Source organism: Lissotriton vulgaris, chromosome 1_1 (genome assembly GCF_964263255.1).
Source record: "Lissotriton vulgaris chromosome 1_1, aLisVul1.2, whole genome shotgun sequence".
NCBI classification, from domain to species: Eukaryota; Metazoa; Chordata; class Amphibia; order Caudata; family Salamandridae; genus Lissotriton; species Lissotriton vulgaris.
Window position 1 is genome coordinate 1,161,040,324 of NC_141685.1, and position 26,260 is coordinate 1,161,066,583.

Below are 26,260 nucleotides of genomic sequence, written 5' to 3' on the forward strand. Positions count from 1 at the left end.
AGCAATATCTAGCCAGCTGGGCAACCTGGACAAACAATCAGCTAAAATGTTTGTCTTTTTCTTCCCAGGAGCGTACTCAACATTGAAATTGTGCTCCGCAAGTCTAGATTGCCACTTGGGTTTGCCTTGTCTCCCCCCTTGGTGGTTCATTTCATTTCATTTCACTCTTACTGTAAATTTGGAGCCCCATATATATTGTTTAAAATGACCAATGCCCCACCAGCAAGCTAAAGCTTCTCGCCCCATCACAGAGTATGTTGCTTCAGCACCCATAAGACCTCTGGAAGCAAAAGCTACCACCTCATCCTTGCCATTTCTATGTTGCATGAGAACGGCGCCCAACCCTCTCTGACTAGCATCAGTCATAATTATTGTGTACTCATTAATGTCAAAAGGCTTAAGAGGAATGGCATGAGCAATTTCTTTTTTGATCAACTTAAACTCCTCAGTGCACTCACCACACCACTCGAAGACTACATTCTTTTTTTGAAGATTCCTCATGTGAAAAGTTTTGGCCGAACAATTTGCTACGAATCTCGCATAAAACTCAATGAGTCCCATGAAGCATCTCAATTGACCCTTATCACCAGGTGCACTAACATCTTCTATTGCCTTAACCAGGCTGGCTTTGGGTTCAACACCCTTGGCAGACAGTTTCTAACCTAAAAATTCCACAGAACTCACATTTAATCAACATTTCTCAAGGCTCAGAGTGACATCTTTGCTCTGTAAAATAGAAAAAACAGTATGCAATTCTTCATTGTGTTGTTTCCGATCAGAAATAACCCATTCTAGAACCCCTACGCACACAGAACTCCACAGGTTCCACGAGAGGCACAAGTGGAAATATAAATACAACCCAAGGGATTAGTTTGCTGCAAGGGGTCCGGTACCCTGGGTATTGGTGCTGTGCAACTCCGGTCAGTCCTGGTGCCCTCTCACTCACTGGGGGGACAGACTTGACCTTTGGGAGCACAAGTACCTCTTCCTGGGCAACTGCTGTGTCGGGTTGGCTGGGGAGAGGCAACACTGTGACCCTGACTCTGCTTCTTCGATGTCTGTGGACTGCAGAGGTGTCGCTCCTCTACTTCAAGGGAGATTGCTGTCAATCTGCAAATCGATTGCACTCTACCGGGGTTCTTGGTAGTTCTTGGTAGTTGCTCAGCTGCAGGACGAGTCACTTGGTCACGACTGTCGAGACTGGTGCAGGCAGGCAGGGTGTGGCACCAAAAGTCCACAGAAGTCTTCAGCTCTCGTTTTCTCGCAGCTCTTCTTTGTCCTCATTTTCTGAATACATCTAATCTAAGTTCCTGGCATCAAGGGTGCCTCCAGAATACTCCATTATGGGACATTAAAAGGGGAGTGACAGGAAGTAGCCAATGAGCTACTTACCTTTAGGGTGACTACACCCCCTATATGACCACTTCCTGTGGGAAGTGGGCATAACCCTGACCTAGGGATTCCATCAAAATCCAAGATGGAGGAATTCTAGATTTAGTGTTCACATCAGGCAGCCCACCTAAGGGGTGGAACTAGCCTGATAGGGAACATGCCTCCTGACTTACTAATTTTCCACCTGTCCTGGTGCCAAATGGTTCGGGTAAGGGTGAAATTTCCTCTGTTTGGGAGAATCCTGGGTCACATATGAAAGGCAGCAGAGGCCTTTGAAGCCACCGGCCTTGATATGCTGATTTCTTAGCCATCCTGCCAGGAGGAGGTGACAATGCATCCGGCCAAAGCAAGCATTGCTTCTGCCCTCAGAAAGCATGGGCTCTCACCTGCAGGGAATCAGAAATTTGTCTGTGGTGGTAAGCTGGTCTACACCAGCCAGCAAGTGCACTAGAGTTAGGTATGTTTTCAGGGGGTACATCTAAGGTGCCCTTTGGGTGCATGTATTAATAAATCAATCAGTGTGAGCTTATTAATACAAGATGTTTAATACCACACATCTTTAATTTCAGTGAAGCCAACATGTAGTTGGGGAACTGGTAATTACCAGTGCCCTGTACATATACTCAAGATGGCTTCCCTGTTCACTGGCAATGTCCAAGAATCGACATGGACTTCACAGGTGCATATCTGCTCATGTAGAAATGTCCTCACATGTAATATATTGCACCCTGCCGTAAGGCTGTAAAGCCTGCTGTAGGCGTGGCTTGCTTATACTGCATGCAGTGTGTAAGTATGTCACACAGGAGGTGTGCCATGTTTTACCTTCACTTTTCACATAGCCTGCAATGGCAGTTTGCATGAGTATGCTGAGGGGTTGCCTTAGGGTGGCATAATACATGCTGCAGCCCTTAGATAACCTCTTAAGCATCCCCGCCCTAGGTACTAGGGGTACCATTTCATTTACTAGAAACTTAAAGGGGGGGGGGGTAACCGTATTTACAACTGGGGGAATAATTGTACAGTTTTAGGTAAGAGATCTGGAAATAGGCACCATGATAACAAGAACCTAGTGCATTTCTATCAAAAATGCACCAAAGACCAGGCAAAAGTGGTGGTGATCATTTCAAAGAGGGGCACTTTCTCACACCCTGCAAAAAGATCTCCAGCCCTGTAATGTACAATTGCATCCAGTATGTATGTATTTATGCAAGAGTGGGAATGAGTGAGGGAATAAAAGTAGGGGAAACAGGGTTATCAGAGGGGGCAATCATTAGGACTTGTACAGTTGGTTACACATTTATAAGGGGGATTAGGACAGGAATATGCACTGCATTGTGAACAGGTGTTAATTCGTACCCTCAGTGTACAACTGCATGGTACACGCATATTCCAATTTTCTTGTTAACCCTTCACATCTAATGTAATTGTTTGCCCCACTAATCTAGCATGTGCACAGAGGTCTAGGTTTATCCCTGGTATTGCAAGATCCAGAACCTGTGAGCTTACTAAGCATGCCATAATAATGGGTGCTGGATTACCGTTCATGACGTGGGGGAATCCCATATAGTGGTGGTGGCAGTACAAGAAAAAGAGAGGAAGTATGTGTGTGTGTCTATGTAACACGTATGATATTCGGACTCAAAATGGGGTATCGGTCTGACTACTGAAGCAAGTGGGATCCAATTGGATGCCACCGGCTTAGCAGAGCACAAGATCAAGAACGAGACCAGCGTGTTGTAGTGTGTTGCCTGCACTCCAATGGCTGGAAGAGTAAGATCCAGACATTGAAGTGATGGTGGTTGGTGATAGGTCTGCCTTTAAAAATTTAAAGAAGACAGTATTAGCAAAAGGCTGACCTCAATGGAATAAGTTAAACAAGTTATAGTCACAACTCACACTCTCCATGCCAAACAAATGACCAACTGTTTGCTTCTTAAACATCACATCAATATGTGCTCACCCATTCACATCTCAAAAAGAAGGTAGCTTACACTTGCAACACATTCAGTCAGAAAGAATTGCATTGACACCATATAATAGGCATAGGTGCTTCAACACAAAACAGCTATTTTAAGATGAGCAATGGACAACGTTATACCTCAGAAGCACAACACAAATAAAAAAGTCCTTTGACAAATACATCCCTCTGCATAATGTTTCCTGAAAGATCCATACAAAGATCTAACAATCCAATATACGCAATAGTCCACCAGTAAAGACAAGACTAGTCAATTAAAACTTCACCAATAACACTCCAATATGGCTTTAAACAATATGAAAGACAACCAAATACAATTTCAACAAACTGCATTGATCAACAAGATCCAGAACTGTAAAATGCCCCAAGATTCTGAAAGCGCTATGGAGCACAAATATAGTGGTGAGTACAGTGCTTAATTTGAGGCAGTGGTTTCTGGTGCTCAGGTACCGGCACTTAATTATCAGCATCAACATTTATGACAGTCTGCCCCATGGTAGTGTTGTTTGTCTAATTTAAGGATGAGCGCAACAAGAATTGTTTATTAATTCAACATAGATGATAAAACTAATACCTGCCACCAAACCAAAACGTTCTTAAACCTTTGGTGGCCTGGAATAGTCAGAATTGTCACACTTGTAGGAGTGTGAAGGTTAGTAGTTGTGTTGTTACTGCAACTGGCATCACTGATAGCAGCAATAGGTAGAGTAAGTGAAAGTGGCCTCCCAACAAGGCCCCTGGCACTTATTTTTTTTAAAACAAATTAAGCACTGAGTAGTATTCAAATACACACAATAGGGTGGCGTCTTCTTTGGGCATCTAGTGAAGGGTAATGTTAACAAGCTGCCACTGCCTATGACGTTTGTGGAATATACAACATTGTGTTCAGAGGCTAAGCGACAGTTGGTATTGAGCCCAGTGCCGGATCGGGTCTTAATAAAATACCCCTAAAATTATTGAAGAGGTGCATCCTGCTATTGTAGCATTACATTGGTGACTGAGGATGGCTAGGATTGAAGAGTAACACCTCAATGGTACCCTGGAAGCCTTACCGTAGCACTGGTAACACATACCATCCTTGCCTGAGGTGAGGAATATGTGGATGGTAGTGCATGCAGCAACCTTGCATCAGGGTAAGGAGGAGAGGATCACTTGGCCAGATCACAGTTGATTTATCAAATATCAAATAAGGGGCAGCGTAGAATGAAACACATATGCATTCCATATCAGGAGACCTTTTGTGGTGACTGGTGCAGTGAAAGTGGAGGTGCATCATCAACATATCGTGCTCAACAGAATACAGAAAGAAGGTGTGAGGCATTGTGTGAGAAAACAAGCCCTACTTCCTATTGAAAGTTGACTAACTGCTGTTGGGGCCATTTTGCATTGGGATTTTGAAATGGAATAAATTGAAGTCAACGGATAGGCGGCACCTCTGCTGTACGTGTTGTTGAAATTCCTATTGGCAACAATATTAATGAATGGTAAGAAAACGGTGACAGGCACACCTTGTTCCGCATGTTGATGAAAGCAAGCCTGTTATTAGTAACTCGATGACAGGCACACCGGACAGTGAGGAATCAGCTCTTTCTACTCCTGAAAGCAAGCCTGTCTTTGGTAAACTCGGTGACAGGCACACCGTACAGTGAGTAAACAGCTCTTTCTGGTTCTTATGGTGAAAAAGCAAGCCTATCATTGTGTAAATCGGTGATAGGCACACTGTGCTGTAAAGGATTCCAGGTGCAGTAGAACGCTTGTGACAAGCACATCCTGTGTATGTTACATTATAAACCTCTCTTTCTATCATCTTTAAATCTTGTATGTTAGTGCAAGACTCGGTTGGGTGCATATCTGTATTAGGGATATGAGTAGTGAACAGGGAGCAGTCAAACATGCAGAACATTACTCCACCACAGTTTTTTCTGAATAGTCCCGGAGAACCTTTGATTAGGCAGAGCAAGTGGCAAATGTTTTTGGGAAACTCCGCCAGGGTGTGTGGCACTAACTTAAGTGCAGAACACCATTATTCATTACATTTGCATTGTGTAGGAGGTAAGGGTCAGAAAGTTTTACTCCTGCCCCAACTCCTCAAAATGGATGTTACTTCTTCAGGCCCTGGCCTGCGGAACTGTGCTCTGTTTTTAACTGCCTAGTATTTCCCTCACTCCCCTTAATCCTTGACTTTAGTGGCTGCTTGAGCACCATCGGGAGGACGTTTCCAGTGCTGTAGTCTTTTTGATAAAAGAAAAAAATTTAGAAACCCTGCATCTTGACCTGATCCCCCTACGTTAGGTGTGTTATTCTGAGTTGGATGTATTTTTGTATTTTTCTCTGTCAATGCAGCCCAGAGATTTGTCTCTTCACGGATGCTTCTGGCAGGGAGGGCTTTGGCGCGATAATGGACTGCGAGTGGTGCGCGCAAAAGTGGCCCAACGCTTGGCGTAAAAAGAAAGTAACTGCAAACATAACGGTGCTAGAACTGTTCCCCATTCTCATCACACTTCACCTATGGCCGGAGGCGCTGTCAGCCAGGAGGGTGGTGTTCTGGTCTGACAACATGGCGGTGGTCCAGGCCATCAATGGGCAGACAGCCAAATGCCCTCTGGTGTTGTGTCTGTTGAGGGAGCTGGTCAGGGTCTGCCTGCACTGTAATGTAGAATTTAGGGCTAGATACATAGAAGGGGTCATGAATGTAGCATCTGACGCTCTCTCTCGTTTTCAGTGGCTCCGTTTCCGGGAGACCTGGCCGCGAGCGAGAGCGACGATGACCCCATTCCCTGCGCAGCTCTGTTACCTGCTACAATGGAACAAGAACTAAGAGCGATGGGCGAACGTTCTCTCGCACCTGGGACCAGGAAGAAATACAGGAATAAGCTTGCCATTTTCCAGAAGATTTCACTGACTCTAGGCCAAGCAGAGCACCCATTGGAGCAGCGGGTGCAGGGATTTATACTATGGGCTAAGAAGCAACTAAAGAGTATTTAATGGGTGCGGGGTCATTTGTCAGCACTAACCCATGACGCCAGGTTGCGAGGAGAGCAGGACCTCGCTAATTCTTTTTTGATCAGGGCATCTTTAAAGGGGTGAGCCAGAGAAGAAGTAAGAGGCCCAGATACCAGGGCGCCCATTGAATTTCACATACTCCAAGCCATACTGGACGTTGTGGAGCAGGTTACCCTCTCGCAGTTTGAGGCTAGACTCTTTGTGGCAGCTTTCTGCCTCGCATTTTTTTGGGTTTTCAGAAGTAGCAAACTGGTGGCTAGGGCAAAAACTGACCTGTCGGGGGACGCATTATGCAGCTATGATGTGAAAGTGTCCGACAAACTGGTGATTCACCTCAGAAGGTCTAAAACGGACCAAACTGGGAGGCGGAGGGACATAGTCCTAATGCCACTAGGGGATTTAAGATACTGCCCAGTCACCAGAGTCAAAGAATACTTGGCGGTCCGCCACGATGTCCCGGGTTACTTCCTAATACATGTGGATCAGGTACCCCTCTCCAAATTCCAAATGGATAAGGTCATAGGCGTTTCCATCAGACGGGCTGGCCTTGCCCGCTCAGACAAGAAGCACTCAAGCCACTCTTCTAGGATTGGGGCGGCCACTGCAGCATTTAAGGCGGGCAGGGGACAGGAAGGCATCAAGAAAGTGGGACGCTGGGAATCCGGCTGTTTTAAGCGCTACATTCGTCCTTGAGTGGGACGCCCAATACCTAGTGAACTGGCGCAGGTTAGAAGGGGCTATTGTAAATAAGTTGTGTGCAGTGTAATTCAGTTCCTGTTTCATGCAAAATGTGTATAATGAGTGTACAGTGAAGCTGATCAACATAACTTGTGGTGCAATTTTCAAGCACAAAAGATTATTAAAGTTTGGTGTGTGAAAATGGCATCTGTTTATTTTACCAGGATTCCATGTGGGGGTGATCGGCCACTCGTTCGTCGCCAGACTGACCCAGTGGGCTGCGCAAAGGAAGTGGATGCTAAAGTTCCCACACACCAAGTTTGAGTGGTGGGGTTTCCCCGGCATGAGGTGGGCCAACCTATTGAACAAACTAGAACAGGGCATGGCTGAGCGGGGAAGTTTTCCCAACGTTCTGATCATCCACTTGGGAGGCAACGATCTCACCTCAATGGGCAGGGGCGCTCTCCTACACGCGATGAAGACAGACTTGGGGGAGATCAGCAAGCGCATTGGGCCAATGAGAGCTTTTTTGGTCAGAAATAGTACCACGCTTGTCATGGCACAGGGGCCAAGTCTAACGAAGCAGTGGAGCATTCACGCAAAAGGGTTAACAGCGCAATGCGCAAGTTCTCAAACCAAAGAGGTTTTGGGTTCATCAGACATAACCTGATAAAAATGAAGGTGAGAGGCTATTTCGATGCCGATAAAGTTCACTTGTCACAGGTGGGTATGGACCTGATGCTCTTGGACATGCAAGAGACACTGGAAGCAGCCGGTTGCAAGTGAGTTAAGAGCTGTTTGGTTGGTAGGGGGGGCAGTAGGCGACGGGTGCCGCCTCCAGTGCTGTGGCTGAGTTACAGGGCGATCTGGAAGCAGTCTGGGTACAGAAGGATACCTCTGCAAGAACACAATAAGGGGGCCAGAGCCAAATCTCAGGAGCCTCAGGGGAGGGTCCTGATACAATGACGTCGGCGCCCCGTTAGTCCTTCGGGCGGTTGTGGGCCTGAACAACCGGGGGCTTGCCTTGCTACGCCCCGCCCTGAAAGGGGCGTGAGTAATAAGGGACCAATGTGTCAAGTGATCCAGTAAGGGGATCACCCCTATAAGGGTAGCGCTGATTGGCTTTCCACAGTGCTTGGCTCATCAGGCGGGTTGTGTAGCATAGGTTAGTATGGCTACCTGCCCTTGGATCGCCCGTGAGATAACCCACCATAATATGCATGCTATTGCATGTAATAAACCTGCAGTCATATTTTCTCCAAACAAAAAAGTTGTGTGGTGTATTATTTTTTATGCATGCCTTTTCTACTTTGGTGCGGGTGGGGATCATCCTACGCCGATAATGGAACTAAGACTTCTCTACACGTTGACTTTTAGGCAGCCTGCAATTTCATGCACACAAGGCAGCTGGTTTAGAAAACACTGAAAGGGGAGCATTTTAGAAAGACCTAAATGGTCAGAGGTGAAGCTTCCAGCTATCCATATCCCAAAACTCACAACATTTCAGAAAAAACATGGAAAAAAGATAGATTTGCATAAAAAAGAAAGAAAAAAAGAAAAGCACAGCACACATTATACATCTGCACAAGTCCATGTTGTACCTCTATCACTTCCTAATTTACAACTCAAGTCTGTAAACATTACACTTAACACTGTCATCTGAAAAATGTTAGGGCGTGAGATCGCAGTTTCCTCTTGGGAGTATTTGGGTTTCAGAATCACGAAACTGGACAAACACCATTAGTACTGTTTTAACATCTAACAGGTACCATTCAAGGAAGCCTTAGTTCTCAGAAACACAAAACTCATTGGTGAGTCCCTCAAAGTAAGTTAGCTGCATAAATCCTATGATAAAAAGCACAGACCACCAGCCTAAAATAAAGCACACATCAAATATGGTAGCCTGTAAAACAAGCATTTGCAATGCAATAGGTCTCACCTTTGGGACCTTATATATAATTAACCATGCAGCACATTAGACTGGGTGCTGAAACATCTACTGTTCTTTAACATGGAGGAACGTAAGCACCAAACTACGTGATACGCCAGGTATGGGAACACATGGAGAGAAATATTGCCTTTCAGCGGGAAATGGTATAGTCCAAATCTCTGTTTTTAATATAAAATCAGCGCCTTCAGTGGTATTATCACTGAAAATACAAGATTTGAAAAAAATATTATTGGCTACGGGTGCTGTTGGAAGACAATTTCTATGGAATTGATTCTAGAGAATGCTAAAGTGATTCTGGTATTTTACTGACCTCTGCTGGTCGTTTTCTATCAAGAAAGTTAGGAAGAGGCAGATGCCAAAAAAATTAAAAAAAGAAAGTCCCTCAGCAGAAAGCAATTCTGGTATTTTACTGACCCCTACTGGTCGTTTTCTATCAAGACAGTAAGATAGAGGCAGCTGAACAAGCAGGAAGCAATTCTGGTATTTTACTGACCTCTACCGGTCGTTTTCTATCAAGACATTTGAACAGAAAAAAAGTCCCTACGAGGAAGCAGACAAGTCCTATGGCTGATCTCCAGAGCCCACAAAGTACATATAAGTATATACTAAAGTATATGCAAGAGGTCTTGAATGCTCGCCATAAAAATACATCAAATATTCACTCACCACTCCTAAAATGAAGCACCGAATACCTGGTGCCTCATATGTAGCATCAGTATCTTAACCAGTAGGACATAAAAAATCACCCGAATAGGAATCATCAGATACCACCCAAATATGATGCATTGAATACAATAAATAGAGGGAGGAGCTGTCCACTCCATTAGGTGATCAACAGTATCAAATAGTGAATCATTCAGTTTTTCACTAATTAACCACAAATTTGCTGATGTTAGGACCAAGTGCACCTCAAGTTAATGAAATTATGCACATATTTAACTCAATTACACAATAATTGTCTTTTAGATTCAGAAAACAGATGGGCTGTAAGTAGGAACACAGAAGCGCATTGATGATGCAGTGTTAGCCTCAAATCTCTCATTCACAATTGATTCATTTTAAGTTGATCAGAGTAAGACAGCCTCTATCACTCATAAAACATCTCCCCTATGTAGGTGATGAACGTACGACTCACTGCCAGCCGCATTGACACTACGTTCTTACTTTGCTTGCTCTTGTCCTTGTTCAAGAGCTGGCGAAGCTCCTCCTGCTTCCCTGGATCTATGTCACGGCAGGAAGTCTCCATGTTCAGCTGTGTAGAGAATAAAGAAAAGAGAAGTTAGCAAAGAAGGTATCATAACAGGCAACTACGGTCTCTTAGGTTCGCTCTGGTGTAAGGAGACACATCAAAGGATTCTGAGAACCCCAGAGCAGAAGGTGACAGAGGTGCTGCACTACCTCTACTAGAAGAAGAGCGAGTCCATAATCCTTAGCAACTTTGGTTAAAGAATGAAATACCTGATAAGACTACAATGAATTATGAAAAAAACAGGAATCTTTCTAAAATGTTCTACTTTTATATACAGAAATTACCCCACTTGTCACTGGATATGTACTGCATTTATGTTTAGTTTGAACTAATTAACTTAAGTCAAAAATGCACAATACTGCAAAATGCCTGTGACATCATATGTATTTTGGATTGTCAAAAATAGTCTAGCTCTAATTGTCTGCTCCTTGGCAACAACTTTACAAATTTACAGGTTTTGGTGCTATATTTAGATGGATTAAAAATAAAATAAAGTCACCAAGGATTCAATGTTTGAAACTTTGCTTAGTATTATATTCAAAATATACATGCTGCCCCACAGGCTAGATTCATACAGGACTGACCTGACACATGCCATAGAACCCTTCTTTTATAGAGCAGTTTATCCAGCAGAGCTTTGGTTGCTCAACATGTCTTCGACTTTTGGCATGTTTCATCACAGGAGAATCAAATCTCTCCGGCTGCCCCATGGACCAGGATGTGGGTGCAGTGAAGCCAAGATATAGAAAATATTGGGCACTGAGGTGAAGCCTGGCCAAATGGCAAGGCATTAACAGATGTATGCATGCAGAAGTAGCGTGTGGCCCCTGCTCTGGAAAATGGTAGCATGCTGCTACTGCAAAAGAAATTATAGAAAGAAACTGGCAGAGTTCTTTATCCTGTCCCCTGGTGCATTTCACTATGTGACCAACCATGATCAAGCACAGACAGATCGGGTCTAAACAACTAGCGACAAAAACTAACAGCCCTAGAACCCAGAAACGTATGGGCAGGCCTCACCTCTAGCAAACTAGGCACTCCTGCTGTGGGAACAGGTCATCACTTAATAGCCAGTCAAAGGGCTACATCTCAACCCTTGTGTCCCTTTCCTCCCACAAGCTCCACTCTTCAGAGATAGGAAAACCTAGCACTCCCATACCTTACTAACCTTTTCACTTCTACAATTTTGGGCTCTAAGTATAAATGCATTTAGTTGGGAAAGAGAGGAGGGAAGTCTGCCCGGGCCTACAAATAAATGTAAACACTAGTGACAGGGATTACCTACGACAATGTGAGATTGTAAACCTCTCGAGCTGAGGTTGGAGAACACACCAGCACTGGAGCAAGAAGTAGAACATATTCTATCTGTCTCAGGTTTTTATTTCCTCATATGTAAATGCACACTTTGGGAAATGATTCCATAGCAATACGCTTGAGTAATTAATTTAAATCTATAAAGGGATTGATTAAGATTTTAGATGAAACCACAACTTGTAAAAGAAAATTGAGCATACTCTCAACGTCTTTTGGAAAATCAATCTCTTCCTCAGGAGAAATAGTTTAATCTGTTAAGAAACAATACCACTCAATATGTGTAGCAAAAAAGGAAAATATAACGGAAATTTGGTCTGTTACACATCTAATTGCACTCTAAATACTCTGATACAACAGTACATGTCTAATGGAAATAGACTGTCCCTTATCCAGAGACAGAAGCAGTACCACACGTCACTACTCCACCCTTGACACAGACAATAGAGCCATTCCTACAACCTATTACTAAATAGGTGTATGTTGTCTGGTTTTCTGTCTTATCTGTCACAGGAGACCCCGAGGAAAGAGAACCTCAGAGATGAATTAAAAGAAAAGGAACCTCACAGAACAACTTTGTGGGACATGAAAAACAAGGTAGCAGGAAGACACGGGTAGGTGGACAAAGGGACAGTCAAAACTGCATTACATGGGGTCGGGAAATATAAAACAACAAAACAGGGAGGAAGTGTATGAAAGGAACGGGCATGTGGAGAGACAGTGCAACAAGAAGCCTGAGTGGAATGTTCCCATTAGCAACTACATCTCAGGAACGCAGCCCAGATGAGACTTGCCTGAGCCACGCCACGCCACGCCCACGCCAGACCGAGCGCAGCGAGCGCGAAGCTGTTCGAGCAGGAAGCAGGAGCCGAGCCGAGCGGGAGAGCCACGGAGCGGGAGAACCACGGAGAAAGTGCTGCGTTTTGCAGATAATCACCAGGACAACCACCGGACGACCGCTTGCAGACATTAGCGGTAAGCGGGTAGCGGGAAGCAGAAAAAGAGCATACTGCCGCAAACCCCGTCCCCCGCCTCCCGCCCCGCCTGGGATCACAGCGGTGCCCGCGGGGAGGAGGAGGCGCAAGCCGGAGAGCCGACAAGAGTCACGAAAGGCTCACACGAAAGGGGCACACGAGAAGTAGTGGCGGTGGAGGCCAACGGCCGCGAGCCCCACCCTGACAGCACCCATTCAGCACCAGTAACCATCCAGCGCCAGCGCAACTCAGCCCCAATTAGCCCCTAGGCAGACTCGGACATACAGCTGGAGTAGCAACCAGCAGAGTCTGCAGGGGAATCAGGGAAATAGGTGTCCTTAATATCGCAAGGGAGGCGCCTAAAGGCATCAAGGATGTGCATAGCAATTTAAAACACAAGTCCAGAAAAAGACTTGGAACTATTGTGAAGCAGGCGACTTACCTAAAATACGGTTGAAAGGGCAATTGTGGCAAGCAAAACGGAAGGAAAGCTGGCGGAAGGCACCTAAGGTAGAACAGAGGTAAGTGGTTAACTGTAATAAGTAAAAAATGTAAACAACTAAGTGTTACACCTACATTAGCACAACAGCGCATGTACCCAGAAATGGCTCCCAAGAAAGGGACAAATCTACATACAGGGGATGAACAAGGGAGGAGTAAATTAATGGAGGGCTCAAAATCGCTGGAAGAGAGTCAAGAAAGTCATGTATCATCCTTGGATAATAGTAAGGGTAAAAGAAAGAAAAGGAAAGTTAAAAAAGCAGCGAAGAATGCACAGAAGGCAAAAAGAGGTGGAAATCAAACGACTAACAAACAGAAAGAGAACACCGGTGTGACAAAGTCCATAAAGGAGTTTGTGGGTAAACACTATAAATCACTGAATCCAGCGATAACATCGGAGATAGATGAAGAAATAGTGGAAATTGGCGGAGAAATTGATGAAAACCCAGACAAGCCTGACAAAAGTCAAAGTCGGTTAGAAAAGGGAGGAAACCACGAATAAGTCAGCCCGGACAGTAAAGAGGAGGGGGAGAACCTCAATACTATAAATCTGACTCTTCCAAGCCAAAATCACCAAATATCGGCGCCTCGACTATCATCATCTCCCAAACTGTTCTCACAGCTGTCTCCAGGAAACGAAGATCATAGGGGAAATGAAGATCTGAACCAAAGTGTTATCTGGGGAGGCGCGCCAGATCAATTCCAGCAGCTCTATCAATTGCAAAAAACACCAACGCATCAAGAGAGCATAAGGTCTAGCAACCAAGTAAATCCGGTCAGAAACACAATACAGGATTCGGTGATCTCTGAAAGGCCAACATCTTCGCTGATAGAGGTAATCTTGTTACTCCAGAAGGCTCTACAAGGAATCCTGGAAGTGAGCCTCTCAAATAACGGATTGATGAAAGCTCAGAAACAACATCTAAAGAAAATAGAAGAAGAACTAGGAGAAATAAAGAGCAAAATGCCAAACAAGGTAATGACAATGGTCTCAACCCCGTCAAAGGAAAAAAGTGACATGGTAATACTAGAAGAAGAAAGTAGAGTATCTCTGGAAAGTGCTCACCAACCAGCAAAACAATCAGCAAAGAAGGCAGAAGAGTCTGCAGATAATGTATATATATCAAGAAGACCAATGCTGATAAAAAGGCGCGGGGGTATGTCACACGTGGGGCCACGATCAGGACTGGAAAAAATAGGCAACTGAAATAAGAAGGGAAGAGAAAAGGGAAGGAAACAGAGACGGGGTGATACAGTCAAGCTTGAATGCATCAGCAGCGACCTTCACAACAAGCAGACCCACGCATGTAGAGGCAAAAGCCCTAAAGACCCCAAGGACCCCGAGAGTACTAAGAAAAATGCAGAGATGCAAGGAGGCAATTGAGATCCCCCTTCCATTAGTACGACGAAACAGAAAGTAAGGCAAAGGGACTATCGAGTTACCGAACAAAGGACAGTAAGAACCCAGATCTATGAAGACCCTAATATGAGAAAGAACGGGCGGCAAACAGTGAGATCAATCACTTATCAACAGGCGTTGGTAACAAACACGAATCTTTCTGAGAGAGATAAGAACAATTGGTTATTTCTGGATCTAGTACCAGCTGGGAGGAAAGAGAAGCCGACAGGAAATCCAAGACCCCTAAATAGGGCACTGATTTTGACCGCATTTGAAAAATGCGGCAGCCTGAAAGGGATTGGTACTAAAGATCTACAGCATGTTGGCTTTGTAGAAAACAGGTATGGAAAGGAGGTAACAAAAATTACCCTTCACTCAGATCTGGTGAAAAGGGCAATCCTGAAAGCATCAACTGAGATAACTCAACAGGGAATAAGGATTATCCCAGAGAGAGAAATAAAAACTTTCACTGATAACAAGTTCCTAAATCACCATGCCGGACTTCAGAAGAGACAAGTGATTCTCTGTAGAGAAACGGAAAAGGATTTAAGCCGCCTGAACATCATAATAGATAACAGAAGGAACGACTCCCCCTGGGGTAACTGGTCGTTACATAACAACCCAATGGGAGAAGGTATCTTAAGTAACTCGTTGGATATGGAGGAAGTAGGCGTTTTGAGTGACGTTGAATAGGATGGAGGGGGGTCGCAAGATTTAGGTCTCTTAACCTGGAATATTAACGGGATAGGCAATGAGCAAAAATGTGAGTACATAAAGGAAGCTATAAATAAAGTGGACATTGCCTGCCTGCAAGAGACCTGGTTATGCGACAACACCCCTACATTTGACGGATACGTTCAGATACAGCAGCCAGCCATAAAGAAAAAGCATGGACGGCCCTCGGGGGGGCTACTGACTTTGATATCAACAAAAGTTATGAGAGATTTCGAAATGTTGAATACAAAATGCAAGTGGGTACAAGCATGCAGAATTGAACTCGTGAAGGTGGAACAGAAACATAAAATGATGATTTTAATGAATGTATATATGCAGTGGGATAACAGGGAGGAGTATGAAAGGGAAATGAAGTATTTTAAAGAGGATGTAGAAAGTACTCTAGAAAAATTTCCCGTAGAGACAATATTAATAATGGGGGATTTTAACCATAAACTGAATCCAAAAAAAGCAGACCTATGGAATAGGGAACAGTTAGAGGTGTATGGGATAAACCCGGCTAAGTTCCCAATCGGGGAAATCTCGAAACAAGATCTTGGTCTAGTACACACCCTAGGAGGTAGGGGTTTTCACTGCTGTAAATGGGAGAGTAGAGACAGACTCACCAGCAGGAAAGACATTCATTCAAGGGCAACAGAGTTGCCCAATTGATTATATATTCCTGCAGGCCTGGAGTTTCAACCAGATCAGGGATTTTAGGTTGGAACAAAAAGAAGTGAGTGATCACAAACTCCTGCATATAACAATAGCAGGGGGAAGGGATCTACTGAGAGAAAGGGTGATCACACAGGAGGTCGAGTATCCCAAACGGGTGACGACACGTCTCACCGAGGAATACATGGAAAAATTGAAGACCATGCAAATAAAAATAGCACCGGAAAACTGTGAGAATAAAAAATTGGAATGGTTTATAGGGAAATTAGAAGAGGTGGTTCAATGCTTAAAGATAAAACTAAAAGGGAACCAACTCACAATGGTTAAACATATAAATCGATGTAAAGGGTTCTCTGTGGTGTGCCAAAATAAGAAAAAGGAGATACGTGCAATACAAAGAAGACAAAAAAAGAACTTTACATTAGAGAGACAGGACCAGTTAGTCAGGCTGAAAAAAGAACTTAAGAAAATGGTAACCAACGCAAAAAGGGAATATAAAGAAAAATGCTGGTTAGAATTACTAGAAGCCATAGAGAATAAAAATCTAAGGCAATTCTGGAGACTAGTAAAGTCTGTAGCGGGTACATCAGATGGAGATTTGAATTGTGTGGTGAGTGAGGCTGCATGGGAAGGGTACATAAGGGATCTGTACGGGGTAAGAACCCCTAGAGAGGAGGTGGGGTCTAATTTATGGCAAGAAATCTCGGATGACCTATTACATCAATTCAAGGAAGATTATGTTGAGCTCACAATAAGAGAACTCAAGCTAACTCGGGCAGCAGGGCCGGACAATCTCCCTGCGATAATATTGAAATCTGATGTAAAATGGTGGGCAAGATTTCTAGCCAAGATGTTCCAGGTTTTTCTAAAAGAAGGGGTAATGCCACCAACTTGGAAGGGGGCCATAATTAGGTCAATCCACAAGAAAGGGAGCAAAGAGGAGCCACAAAACTACCGGCTAATCAATCTGCTAGATATAGGCGAGAAAGTGTTCTCTAAAATTGTGCTGAAGCAATTGGAAGCATGGGTAGAAGAGTTTCAAATAATAGCCACAGAACAGGGTGGATTTAGAGCAGGCCACTCTACAATAGACCACGGATTTGCGCTATGGGCGATGGCGATGAAGTCGACGGAACAGAACGGCAAGTTATGCTGCTGTTTTGTCGACTTCAGAGCAGCCTTTGATTCGGTGGATAGGGCCTGCTTATGGGAGTTATTAGAGAGGCTGAAGATCCCTAAGGATCTACTCACTATAATAAAATAATTCCACAGGGAAAACTGGGGTCAAGTAATTAAGGATAAGGTGGGTTCTTTAACACTAAAAATACCCATAGCAAATGGACTAAGACAAGGCTGTGTGTTGGCCCCACAGCTCTTTTCGATCTTCCTGTCTGACCTTCCGGCACATCTTGAGGTGGAGGGCAGTGCCAGCCCCAAAATGGATGGCAATAAAATACCCTGCCTACTGTACGCAGACGATCTGGTGATAGTAGACCAGACCGAGAGGGGCCTACAAAGGAAGCTTAACGCCTTCAATACATACTGTGCCAGTAAATTATTAACAATCAATTTAGATAAAACCAAAACCCTATGCTTCGGGAAAAAGATAAGCAAATTTACATGGTATATAGGTGATCTCAAACTGGAGACTGTCAATGAATATCGATATCTGGGTTTGTGGTTCGATAGAGTTTTAAACTGGAACTCCCACCTGGATACCCAAAAAGCAAAGGCACTCTCTTCCATATGTGGTTTAAAAAGGTTTAATGGGGTATATGGAGAGATGTCACACCGACCTATGCTGAGAGCTTTTGAAGCAATGATACCTTCTCAAGTTTTATATGGCGCTGAGATCCTTTATTTGAGCGGTAAAGGATCCTGGGACGTGATAGAGGGGAATTGCTTGAAAAGACTCTTATCCCTTCCTCAATCTTCAATGATACAAGCCATCAGGATAGAAACAGCCACAAAATCCTGGAAAATACAAACCCAGATGGCTGTGATTAGATTCTGGAAGAGATTGGAAGACCCCGAAAACCAAAAAGTAGCATATTGGTGTCACAATGAAATACTGAGAAGCGAGCTAAAATGGGCAAAAGGCTGTAGAGACAAACTGAAAGGAATCTGCAAATCATTGGAGATCGATTGGGACCAAGAATCGCTTCGGGTCCTTAGCACCAAAGGGGATCTGAAGCAAAGGGGGAAGGAAGTTTCTAAAGCGATTGATATAGGCTATCTAACAAATAAAAAATCAGTGGCGCATATGTTAAAAGCTTGGTCCAACGAAAATTGGTTCCCCTACCTTGATAGACTTCCTAACCGCGGGTTCAGGCAAGAGATCCTGAGGTGTCGAATTGGGATTAACCCGTGGATAATAAACAAAGAGCTTAAAGCTAAAATGTTAGATCATGAAGGCTGTTGCAAGTGTAAGTTGAGAACCAAGGGAGACTGGCCGCATATTCTGTTGGACTGCCTGTTTCTCCTGGAGCAGAGAAAACTATGGCTGCACCCGGTTTTCCTAAAATATGGAATAAAAACAAGGATGCAGGCAGCCAGCCTCCTAACAGAAATACCCTTCATTGATATTGTAATTGCCCTAGGGAAATACTTAAAGGTGGCCCAGAGTGCACTGAGACCCAAGGAAAAATGTAGTACTGTATGAATTTTTATTGACTGAAATTTGCACGACGTTAAGAAACATGAATAGGTTTTAAACTTTTATAACATGTTTTTAGGTATCGTAATTTTTAATTGGTGTTTAGTGTTTTATAAGTGGAATTTGTACCTTTGAAAATGAAATATAGAACTGCTTTTTAAAGAATATCATTCTAAAAATAAGCATAGGTATTTATTGTATACACCCCTCATTGTGTTATGCTCACTGTTTTGTTTAAAGATTACGGTCATAATAAACATACATTTTGACTTGACTTGACTTGCTCAACATGTCTTCGACTTTTGGCATGTTTCATCACAGGAGAATCAAATCTCTCCGGCTGCCCCATGGACCAGGATGTGGGTGCAGTGAAGCCAAGATATAGAAAATATTGGGCACTGAGGTGAAGCCTGGCCAGATGGCAAGGCATTAACAGATGTATGCATGCAGAAGTAGCGTGTGGCCCCTGCTCTGGAAAATGGTAGCATGCTGCTACTGCAAAATAAATTATAGAAAGAAACTGGCAGAGTTCTTTATCCTGTCCCCTGGAGCATTTCACTATGTGACCAACCATGATCAAGCACAGACAGATCGGGTCTAAACAACTAGCGACAAAAACTAACAGCCCTAGAACCCAGAAACGTATGGGCAGGCCTCACCTCTAGCAAACTAGGCACTCCTGCTGTGGGAACAGGTCATCACTTAATAGCCAGTCAAAGGGCTACATCTCAACCCTTGTGTCCCTTTCCTCCCACAAGCTCCACTCTTCAGAGATAGGAAAACCTAGCACTCCCATACCTTACTAACCTTTTCACTTCTACAATTTTGGGCTCTAAGTATAAATGCATTTAGTTGGGAAAGAGAGGAGGGAAGTCTGCCCGGGCCTACAAATAAATGTAAACACTAGTGACAGGGATTACCTACGACAATGTGAGATTGTAAACCTCTCGAGCTGAGGTTGGAGAACACACCAGCACTGGAGCAAGAAGTAGAACATATTCTATCTGTCTCAGGTTTTTATTTCCTCATATGTAAATGCACACTTTGGGAAATGATTCCATAGCAATACGCTTGAGTAATTAATTTAAATCTATAAAGGGATTGATTAAGATTTTAGATGAAACCACAACTTGTAAAAGAAAATTGAGCATACTCTCAACGTCTTTTGGAAAATCAATCTCTTCCTCAGGAGAAATAGTTTAATCTGTTAAGAAACAATACCACTCAATATGTGTAGCAAAAAAGGAAAATATAACGGAAATTTGGTCTGTTACACATCTAATTGCACTCTAAATACTCTGATACAACAGTACATGTCTAATGGAAATAGACTGTCCCTTATCCAGAGACAGAAGCAGTACCACACGTCACTACTCCACCCTTGACACAGACAATAGAGCCATTCCTACAACCTATTACTAAATAGGTGTATGTTGTCTGGTTTTCTGTCTTATCTGTCTAACAGTCTGTTCAGTCTGGTTGCAGGAACCAGAAAACAGGAGACCCCGAGGAAAGAGAACCTCAGAGATGAATTAAAAGAAAAGGAACCTCACAGAACAACTTTGTGGGACATGAAAAACAAGGTAGCAGGAAGACACGGGTATGTGGACAAAGGGACAGTCAACACTGCATTACATAGGGTCGGGAAATATAAGACAACAAAACAGGGAGGATGTGTATGAAAGGAACGGACATGTGGAGAGACAGTGCAACAAGAATCCTGAGTGGAATGTTCCCATTAGCAACTACATCTCAGGAACGCAGCCCAGATGAGACTTGAGATGTAGTCACCATGGTGGTTTGGAAGGACAAAAGACCCATTGACCATATGCAAAACATTGTCTTAGTGGCAAGGGTTAGGCAGGTAATCACAACCCCTTCACCCTCTATGAACAGCCAGGCACAGACAATCCAACACACACTAGACTTTAATAATTTACAAAACATCCCTGTTGGGATAATACAGTTCTCCAAACTACTCACTCACATCAAAGTGGTCTACCTATTGAGAACCACCCGTCGATGAATCAAAACTGCAGACTAATATCTGTACAAAGTGGCAAAAGCCCAAGTACTTGTTAAATGCTGTGCTACATAAATACACATAGCCATCGCTTCAAGTGAAAAATACTGCTCTCTGTAAGGATGATGTTGCTTGACGGAGGAACAAATGCTGATCTCCACGAGTATTCCATCCCTTTACTGAAGCTTCTCCACCAGCATGACTTCACTCCAGTAACAAGCATTAAATATGCAATAGGTCTCGCCTTTCATTAAGTTAAAGCCATTTGCTTTGCTATACAATGCCATTAGCAAAGCAAATGGCTTTAGCTTAATCAAAGGCGAGACCTATTGCATTTTCAATGCTTGTTTTAAAAGGGCTTTTGTGTAAAAAATTTCAGAAGTGCCTTTGCTACTTCCTTTTATTTATTATTCTATCTTAGATTGGTAAATAAAAAGAAATAAAACATGCTTCATGCATGCACCTTCAAAATTAATCCGCAGCTAAATTATATGGCATTTTCAATTTTTTTTTAGCCATGCTCCACAGCAGGGGTGGTGCTTCTACATCGTAGCTAAAAATCAGTGAATGAGTGAAATTATATTGTGTCAATTAACTAAAATTGGTACAAAATACATAAAGTACTAAAACATAGACATAGCATTCAATCACAATTCATGCACTACTCTGTACTATGTAAGGTGCAAGACCTTGTGCATCCAAAGAAGCAATACAAGTCAATTTATGAGGTGTTCCAAGTATGATATGTCCATAGAAAAGTTAAAATGAAACAGGCAAGACAGTCACTAAAAGTGATAAAACATTTAAACAAGTAGTTTATGTACAGAGGGAACTGATGGTTCCATGCCCAAGAGAGGTTTGGTACTTTTGTTTGCGGTTTAAGAGTAGAACATATCAAATCAATATACTGCCCATAACAAGCCAAGTTATTAGGGGTTCTGGTTATTAAGCAGAAATCCAAGGCATCCCTGCAGGTTGAAATACCATGCTTTAAACAAAAGTCACAGAAATTATGGAAGGAATGCGGAACAAACCAAATATTCACCCCAGGTCAAGAGATCAGGGTTAAATCCATTGTTCTTTTGATCACCATGCCACTCCAGTTTAGACCCTGCCATATGCAAATCAGTCATGACTCAGATCTTTATGAGAACAGTCGAGCCCGAAGTGCCAAACCAGGTAAGCATCCTGGGACCGGTTTCAGGATATCACCCATTATCAGCCAGGGTAGCTTGAATCCAGAGGCACAGTGAGCTCAGGACCCACATCTGGGCATACCTGGCGCACCTCGGGCGAAAATTGCTGCCGCAACAAATGATGGATGGAATGCTGAATAAATCAAACATTCACCACTAGTCAAGAGGTCTGGGATAAATCCATTATTCTTTTGCTCACCATGCCACCCCAGTTTATTTTGTGATGTTGCTACGTGTGCCCTTATTGGCTACGCCTATGCCCAAACAGGGGCCCCTTGCTCACTGCACCACTGGATTCAAGCTTGCCTGGCTGATGAGGAGTATTACCCCGAAACCGGTCCCAGGATGGTTTTTTCCGGTTCAGGCTGGACTGTTCCCAAGAGGAACAGGGTCAAGACTGCTTTGCATATGGCTGGGTCCAAACTGGGGTCACCTGGCGAGAAAAATAATGATTGATTAAACCCAGATCTGTGACTGGGGGTGAGTGTTTAAAAAGTTTCAACACTATGTCCATAATTTTATTTTGTGATAATACCATGCTTTGAAAACAACAGCTTCAATAAAGTGCGCCGCATAGTTAAGAATTAAGGGCAACAACAAAGCAGATGATTAATGGACACTCTCCTATAATGGCTAAAAATATTTGCTAAGCCAATTGGTCTCTTATGTGAGACCTATTGGCTTTTCTAATGCTTGCTGTCTTTAGTCCCTTTCGAGTATATACAAAACGACTCCCTTTGACTTCTGCAATGAGCATATGGGTTGATGGCTGACAGTTACACTAAAAAAATATGTATGTAAAAATAACCTCAGTGCGGACCTGCAAAGTAACTCTTCGCAGCTGACTGATATAAACCCTATGCGCTCCATTTTATACTCCATTTCCGCCACTACACTTTAAGTGCAGTGACCCAAGGCGGGACACGAGTGCCATTTTGGTCACTCAAGCATGACACCGCAATGATCCCACATAGGGCATGCTGCAAATACAATATCTTTCCAACTAGGCACTTCCGCACGATGTAGCATGCGACCCATCTCATCTGATAATGAATGGGCAGTAAGAGAGAGTGAGCTGACACTTACAACTGGACAGGTAGTGTTCTGTTTCCCACACAAAGGACTGATTACCCCCTATTTGTCTCGAGTCAGGGCTGGAACTGTGCGCACTTCAAAGAGCCTTCTTAGAACTACTGTGGCTCTGACCCTACCTAGACAGTAAACTACTGGAGCTGTGAAGAACTCTGCCAGAAGTAAAGGCTGCTGTGCTAAAAGGATTGCTAATCTGCTTGACTGCTGCACAGGAAGAACTGACTTCCTGCACTGCTGTGGTGCCTTGCTGCCTACTGAACTCTCCCCTGCTGAGGACAAGGACTCGACCCATCTCACTTGAACCAACAGTGACTCAAAGGACTTGCTGGCTTGCCTCCTGTTCTAAACTCTCAGGGCCTTCACAGACTTCCTTCAACCCTTCAACAGCACCTGGACACTGCCATCTGTGAGCCCATCCCTGCCAAGGGTCCAGTCCCGGGCCCTTGAAAGGTGATTTCTGCTGTGCTGCTCCATCAAAACCGATGCATCGACGACTTTGCACCAATTCGAACCGACGCATCGATTGACGACTGCTGCATCGGACTGCACAGCTCGACGACGATGTACTGCGTGGCTCGACGTCAATGCACCCAATGAAGCCTTCATCGACTGCAAAAATCTGATCCAATGCATCGCCTGCATCCATGGGATCAATGACAACGCATCCCTTCACCTGCTCCTCGCATCGAGTCTTTGGCGCTTCCTCCATCCAAGGTACTTTTTCAGCAGGACCTGAGTGAGTCCTGTAGCCAGCCTGTCCTCCATCATGGTCAGCCTGAACTTTGGATTTACCCCGGTCTAGCCCAGATGTCCCCAGTTTGCACTTATGACTCTAAGCATTATAATTAAATGTAATCTTTAAAAATTCTGACGCATCACTTGCATCCATGGGTTCAATGAAGACGCATCGCTTCCTCTGCTCCTTGCACCGAGTCTTCGATGTCAACACTTCTTGCATCCAAGGTACTTTTCAGCGGGACCTAAATGAGTCCTGTAGCCAGCCTGCCCTCCATCGTGGTCATCCTGAACTTTGGATTTACCCCAGGCTAGAATGCCCAGATGTTCCCAGTTGGTGCTTTATGTCTCTAAGCACAATAATTTGATTACATCTTTAAAAAGTAATAACTCCGGTTCTACATATTGGATTTTTGTCATTTTGGTCTAGAGTGGTGGTCACAGCTTGTACAAAGTGCATACTGTGAGAACCAGAAACCCTTTTTCTAACACACTGCCAACCAAACGCCATTCCACATACTCCGTCAGCTGCCAGGCAGTGTTATTGTTCTGTCAGTCCTGTGGGCACATGAAAGTGATGGGCCCTTGAATGGTGCTGATTGTTGATGTGAGGGGTGTAATGGGACGAGCCCGCAGCTGGCAGTGTGAATGGTTTTGTACATCATGCATGAAAGGTGTGTGAATGGCCTGTAAAGAGGTTGGTGCCTTGTCGTGGCTTTACAGCTCACGAGCTATGAGTAACTGGTACAGCTTTTTGAACTTTCAATTATTAACAGTGTATTTCCTTTTTGTGAAATGTCTTGTTAATAAAATTTACACTTTGAACCTTTTGCTCACCTTCATGCCAAATCCAACCAGTATGTGTGTGTACTTGAGGAGTAGATGGTTGTGCAGTAATATTTGTCTTTTCTGTCTTTCTTTGCCAGGGCGTACACTTTCTCTAAGAAATATCTACCAACTCTAGATATTTTTGTATACTAGACACCAGGGGGACTCCAGGGTGGCTTGTGTAGATCCCTCCAAGTACTGGAGCCTGCTGGGAACCTCAAACTCCTTGCCACCCAGAGTTTCCACATATCTCGAGATAAAAATTGTACCTTACCTGTGTAGGTGGGAATAGTGGCGGCAAAGGTGTGGGGTCCAAGACGCAATGTGGAAAAACCAGAAAAGGAGTAGCTGCAGTTTTTGGGCCTGGGTTCCACAGCCACCCTGAAAAACCTTCTAAACCATGGCATTTCGGAAACCCCAGTAGAGTACAGGTGTGCCTCTTATGGACTCCATAACCCACAATTGCCCTGCAAACCTTAACATTTGACTAAAATCACACATTTTACTTGCATTTCTGTGCCCTACTCTTCCAGGATCAAAAGGAATCCACAAATTTCCTACCACCCATTATTTTCCCACTAGTCCCAATAAAAAAGCTGCCCCACTTGTGTGGCTGGGCCTAATGCCTGCAAAAGGAACAAATCAAATTAACATAAATGGAAGTCTTTGAAAGGGGCACTCATTGACCTTGGTGTTTGATTTGTTCTGCCCGGGCACTTGGTCTACCTACGCAATTGAGGTACTTTTTTATCAGGAGACTTGGGGGAATGCTGGGGGGTAGCAAGTTTGTGGCTTCCCACAGGTGCCAACACTTTCCATCACAGAATGTGAGTAAAATGTGTTTTTTTAGTCAAAGTTTATGGTTTGCAAGGGATTATGGGTAACACAACCTTGCGAGATCCAAGCAAGTCACCCCATCCTTGATTCTCCTAGATGTGTGTAGTATTAAAAAATGTACAGGTTTGCTAGGTTCCCTAAGTGCCAGCTGAGCTAGGGCCCTAAATCCACAGGTAGGCGCATTGCAAAAAAAAGGTCAGTGTTCAGTGGAAAAACAGTGGTGTCTATGCTGTGTTTTGGGTCGTTTCCTGTCGCAGGCATTGGGCCTACCCGCTTAAGTGAGGTGCCATTTTTATCGGTAGACTCTGGGGAATGCTGGGTGGAAGGAAGTTTGTGGCTCCCTGCAGACTGCAGAACTTTCCACCACAGAAAAGGGAGAAAATGTGTTTTCTAGTCGCACTTTGAGGTTTGCAGGGAATTCTGGGTAAAACATTCTGATGAGAACCACACACGTCACCCCATCCTGGATTCCCCTAGGTGTTTAGTTTAAAAAAAGGTACAGGTTTGCTAGCTTTCCCTACGTGCCGGCTCAGCTAGGGCCCAAAATCGACAGCTCGTCACACTGCAAAAACAAGGTCAGTTTTCAGTGGAAAGATGTGATGTGTCCATGTTGTGTTTCGGGCTCATTTCTGTTGCGGGCACTAGGCCTACCCTCACAAGTGAGGCACCATCTTTAGCAGGAGACATGTGGGAGCATATAATAGAGGAACACTTTTTATTACTCATTGGATTTTCCTGCATTTGTGCGTAAGAAAAAAGACATTTTGAGAAATGCCCTCTATCTCACATGCTAGTATGGGTACCCAAAATTTCAGAGATATGTAAATAAATACTCCTTATAAACTCCATTTCTTGCGGACTTTCGAAAATACATAGGTTTTCTTGATGCCTACTTTTCACTCTTTATATTTTACCATATTAATTGATCTATATCCGTATACAAGGTAAAACTCCTGCAAGGTCCAACTCAGTTATTGGCTCTTGGTACCTATAATTCTTAGAAAACCAAAACACCCTATATATCCCCAGAACCAGAAGGTCTAGCAAATGTAATTGTATATTGCTTTT

The 26,260-nt window shown here is 43.8% G+C and overlaps 1 protein-coding gene across 4 annotated transcripts in view; it reads right to left on the bottom strand.

The window, feature by feature from the left end:
* Nucleotides 1–26,260, bottom strand: part of HDAC7 (histone deacetylase 7) — a 686,142-nt gene that overhangs the window by 383,328 nt on the left and 276,554 nt on the right. For all 4 annotated transcript variants that reach the window (XM_086964199.1, XM_086964189.1, XM_086964206.1 and 1 more), the window contains exon 3: nucleotides 10,167–10,254. In XM_086964199.1, the coding sequence (XP_086820325.1) occupies nucleotides 10,167–10,254 (88 nt within the window). The remainder of the gene's footprint in view (nucleotides 1–10,166; nucleotides 10,255–26,260) is intronic.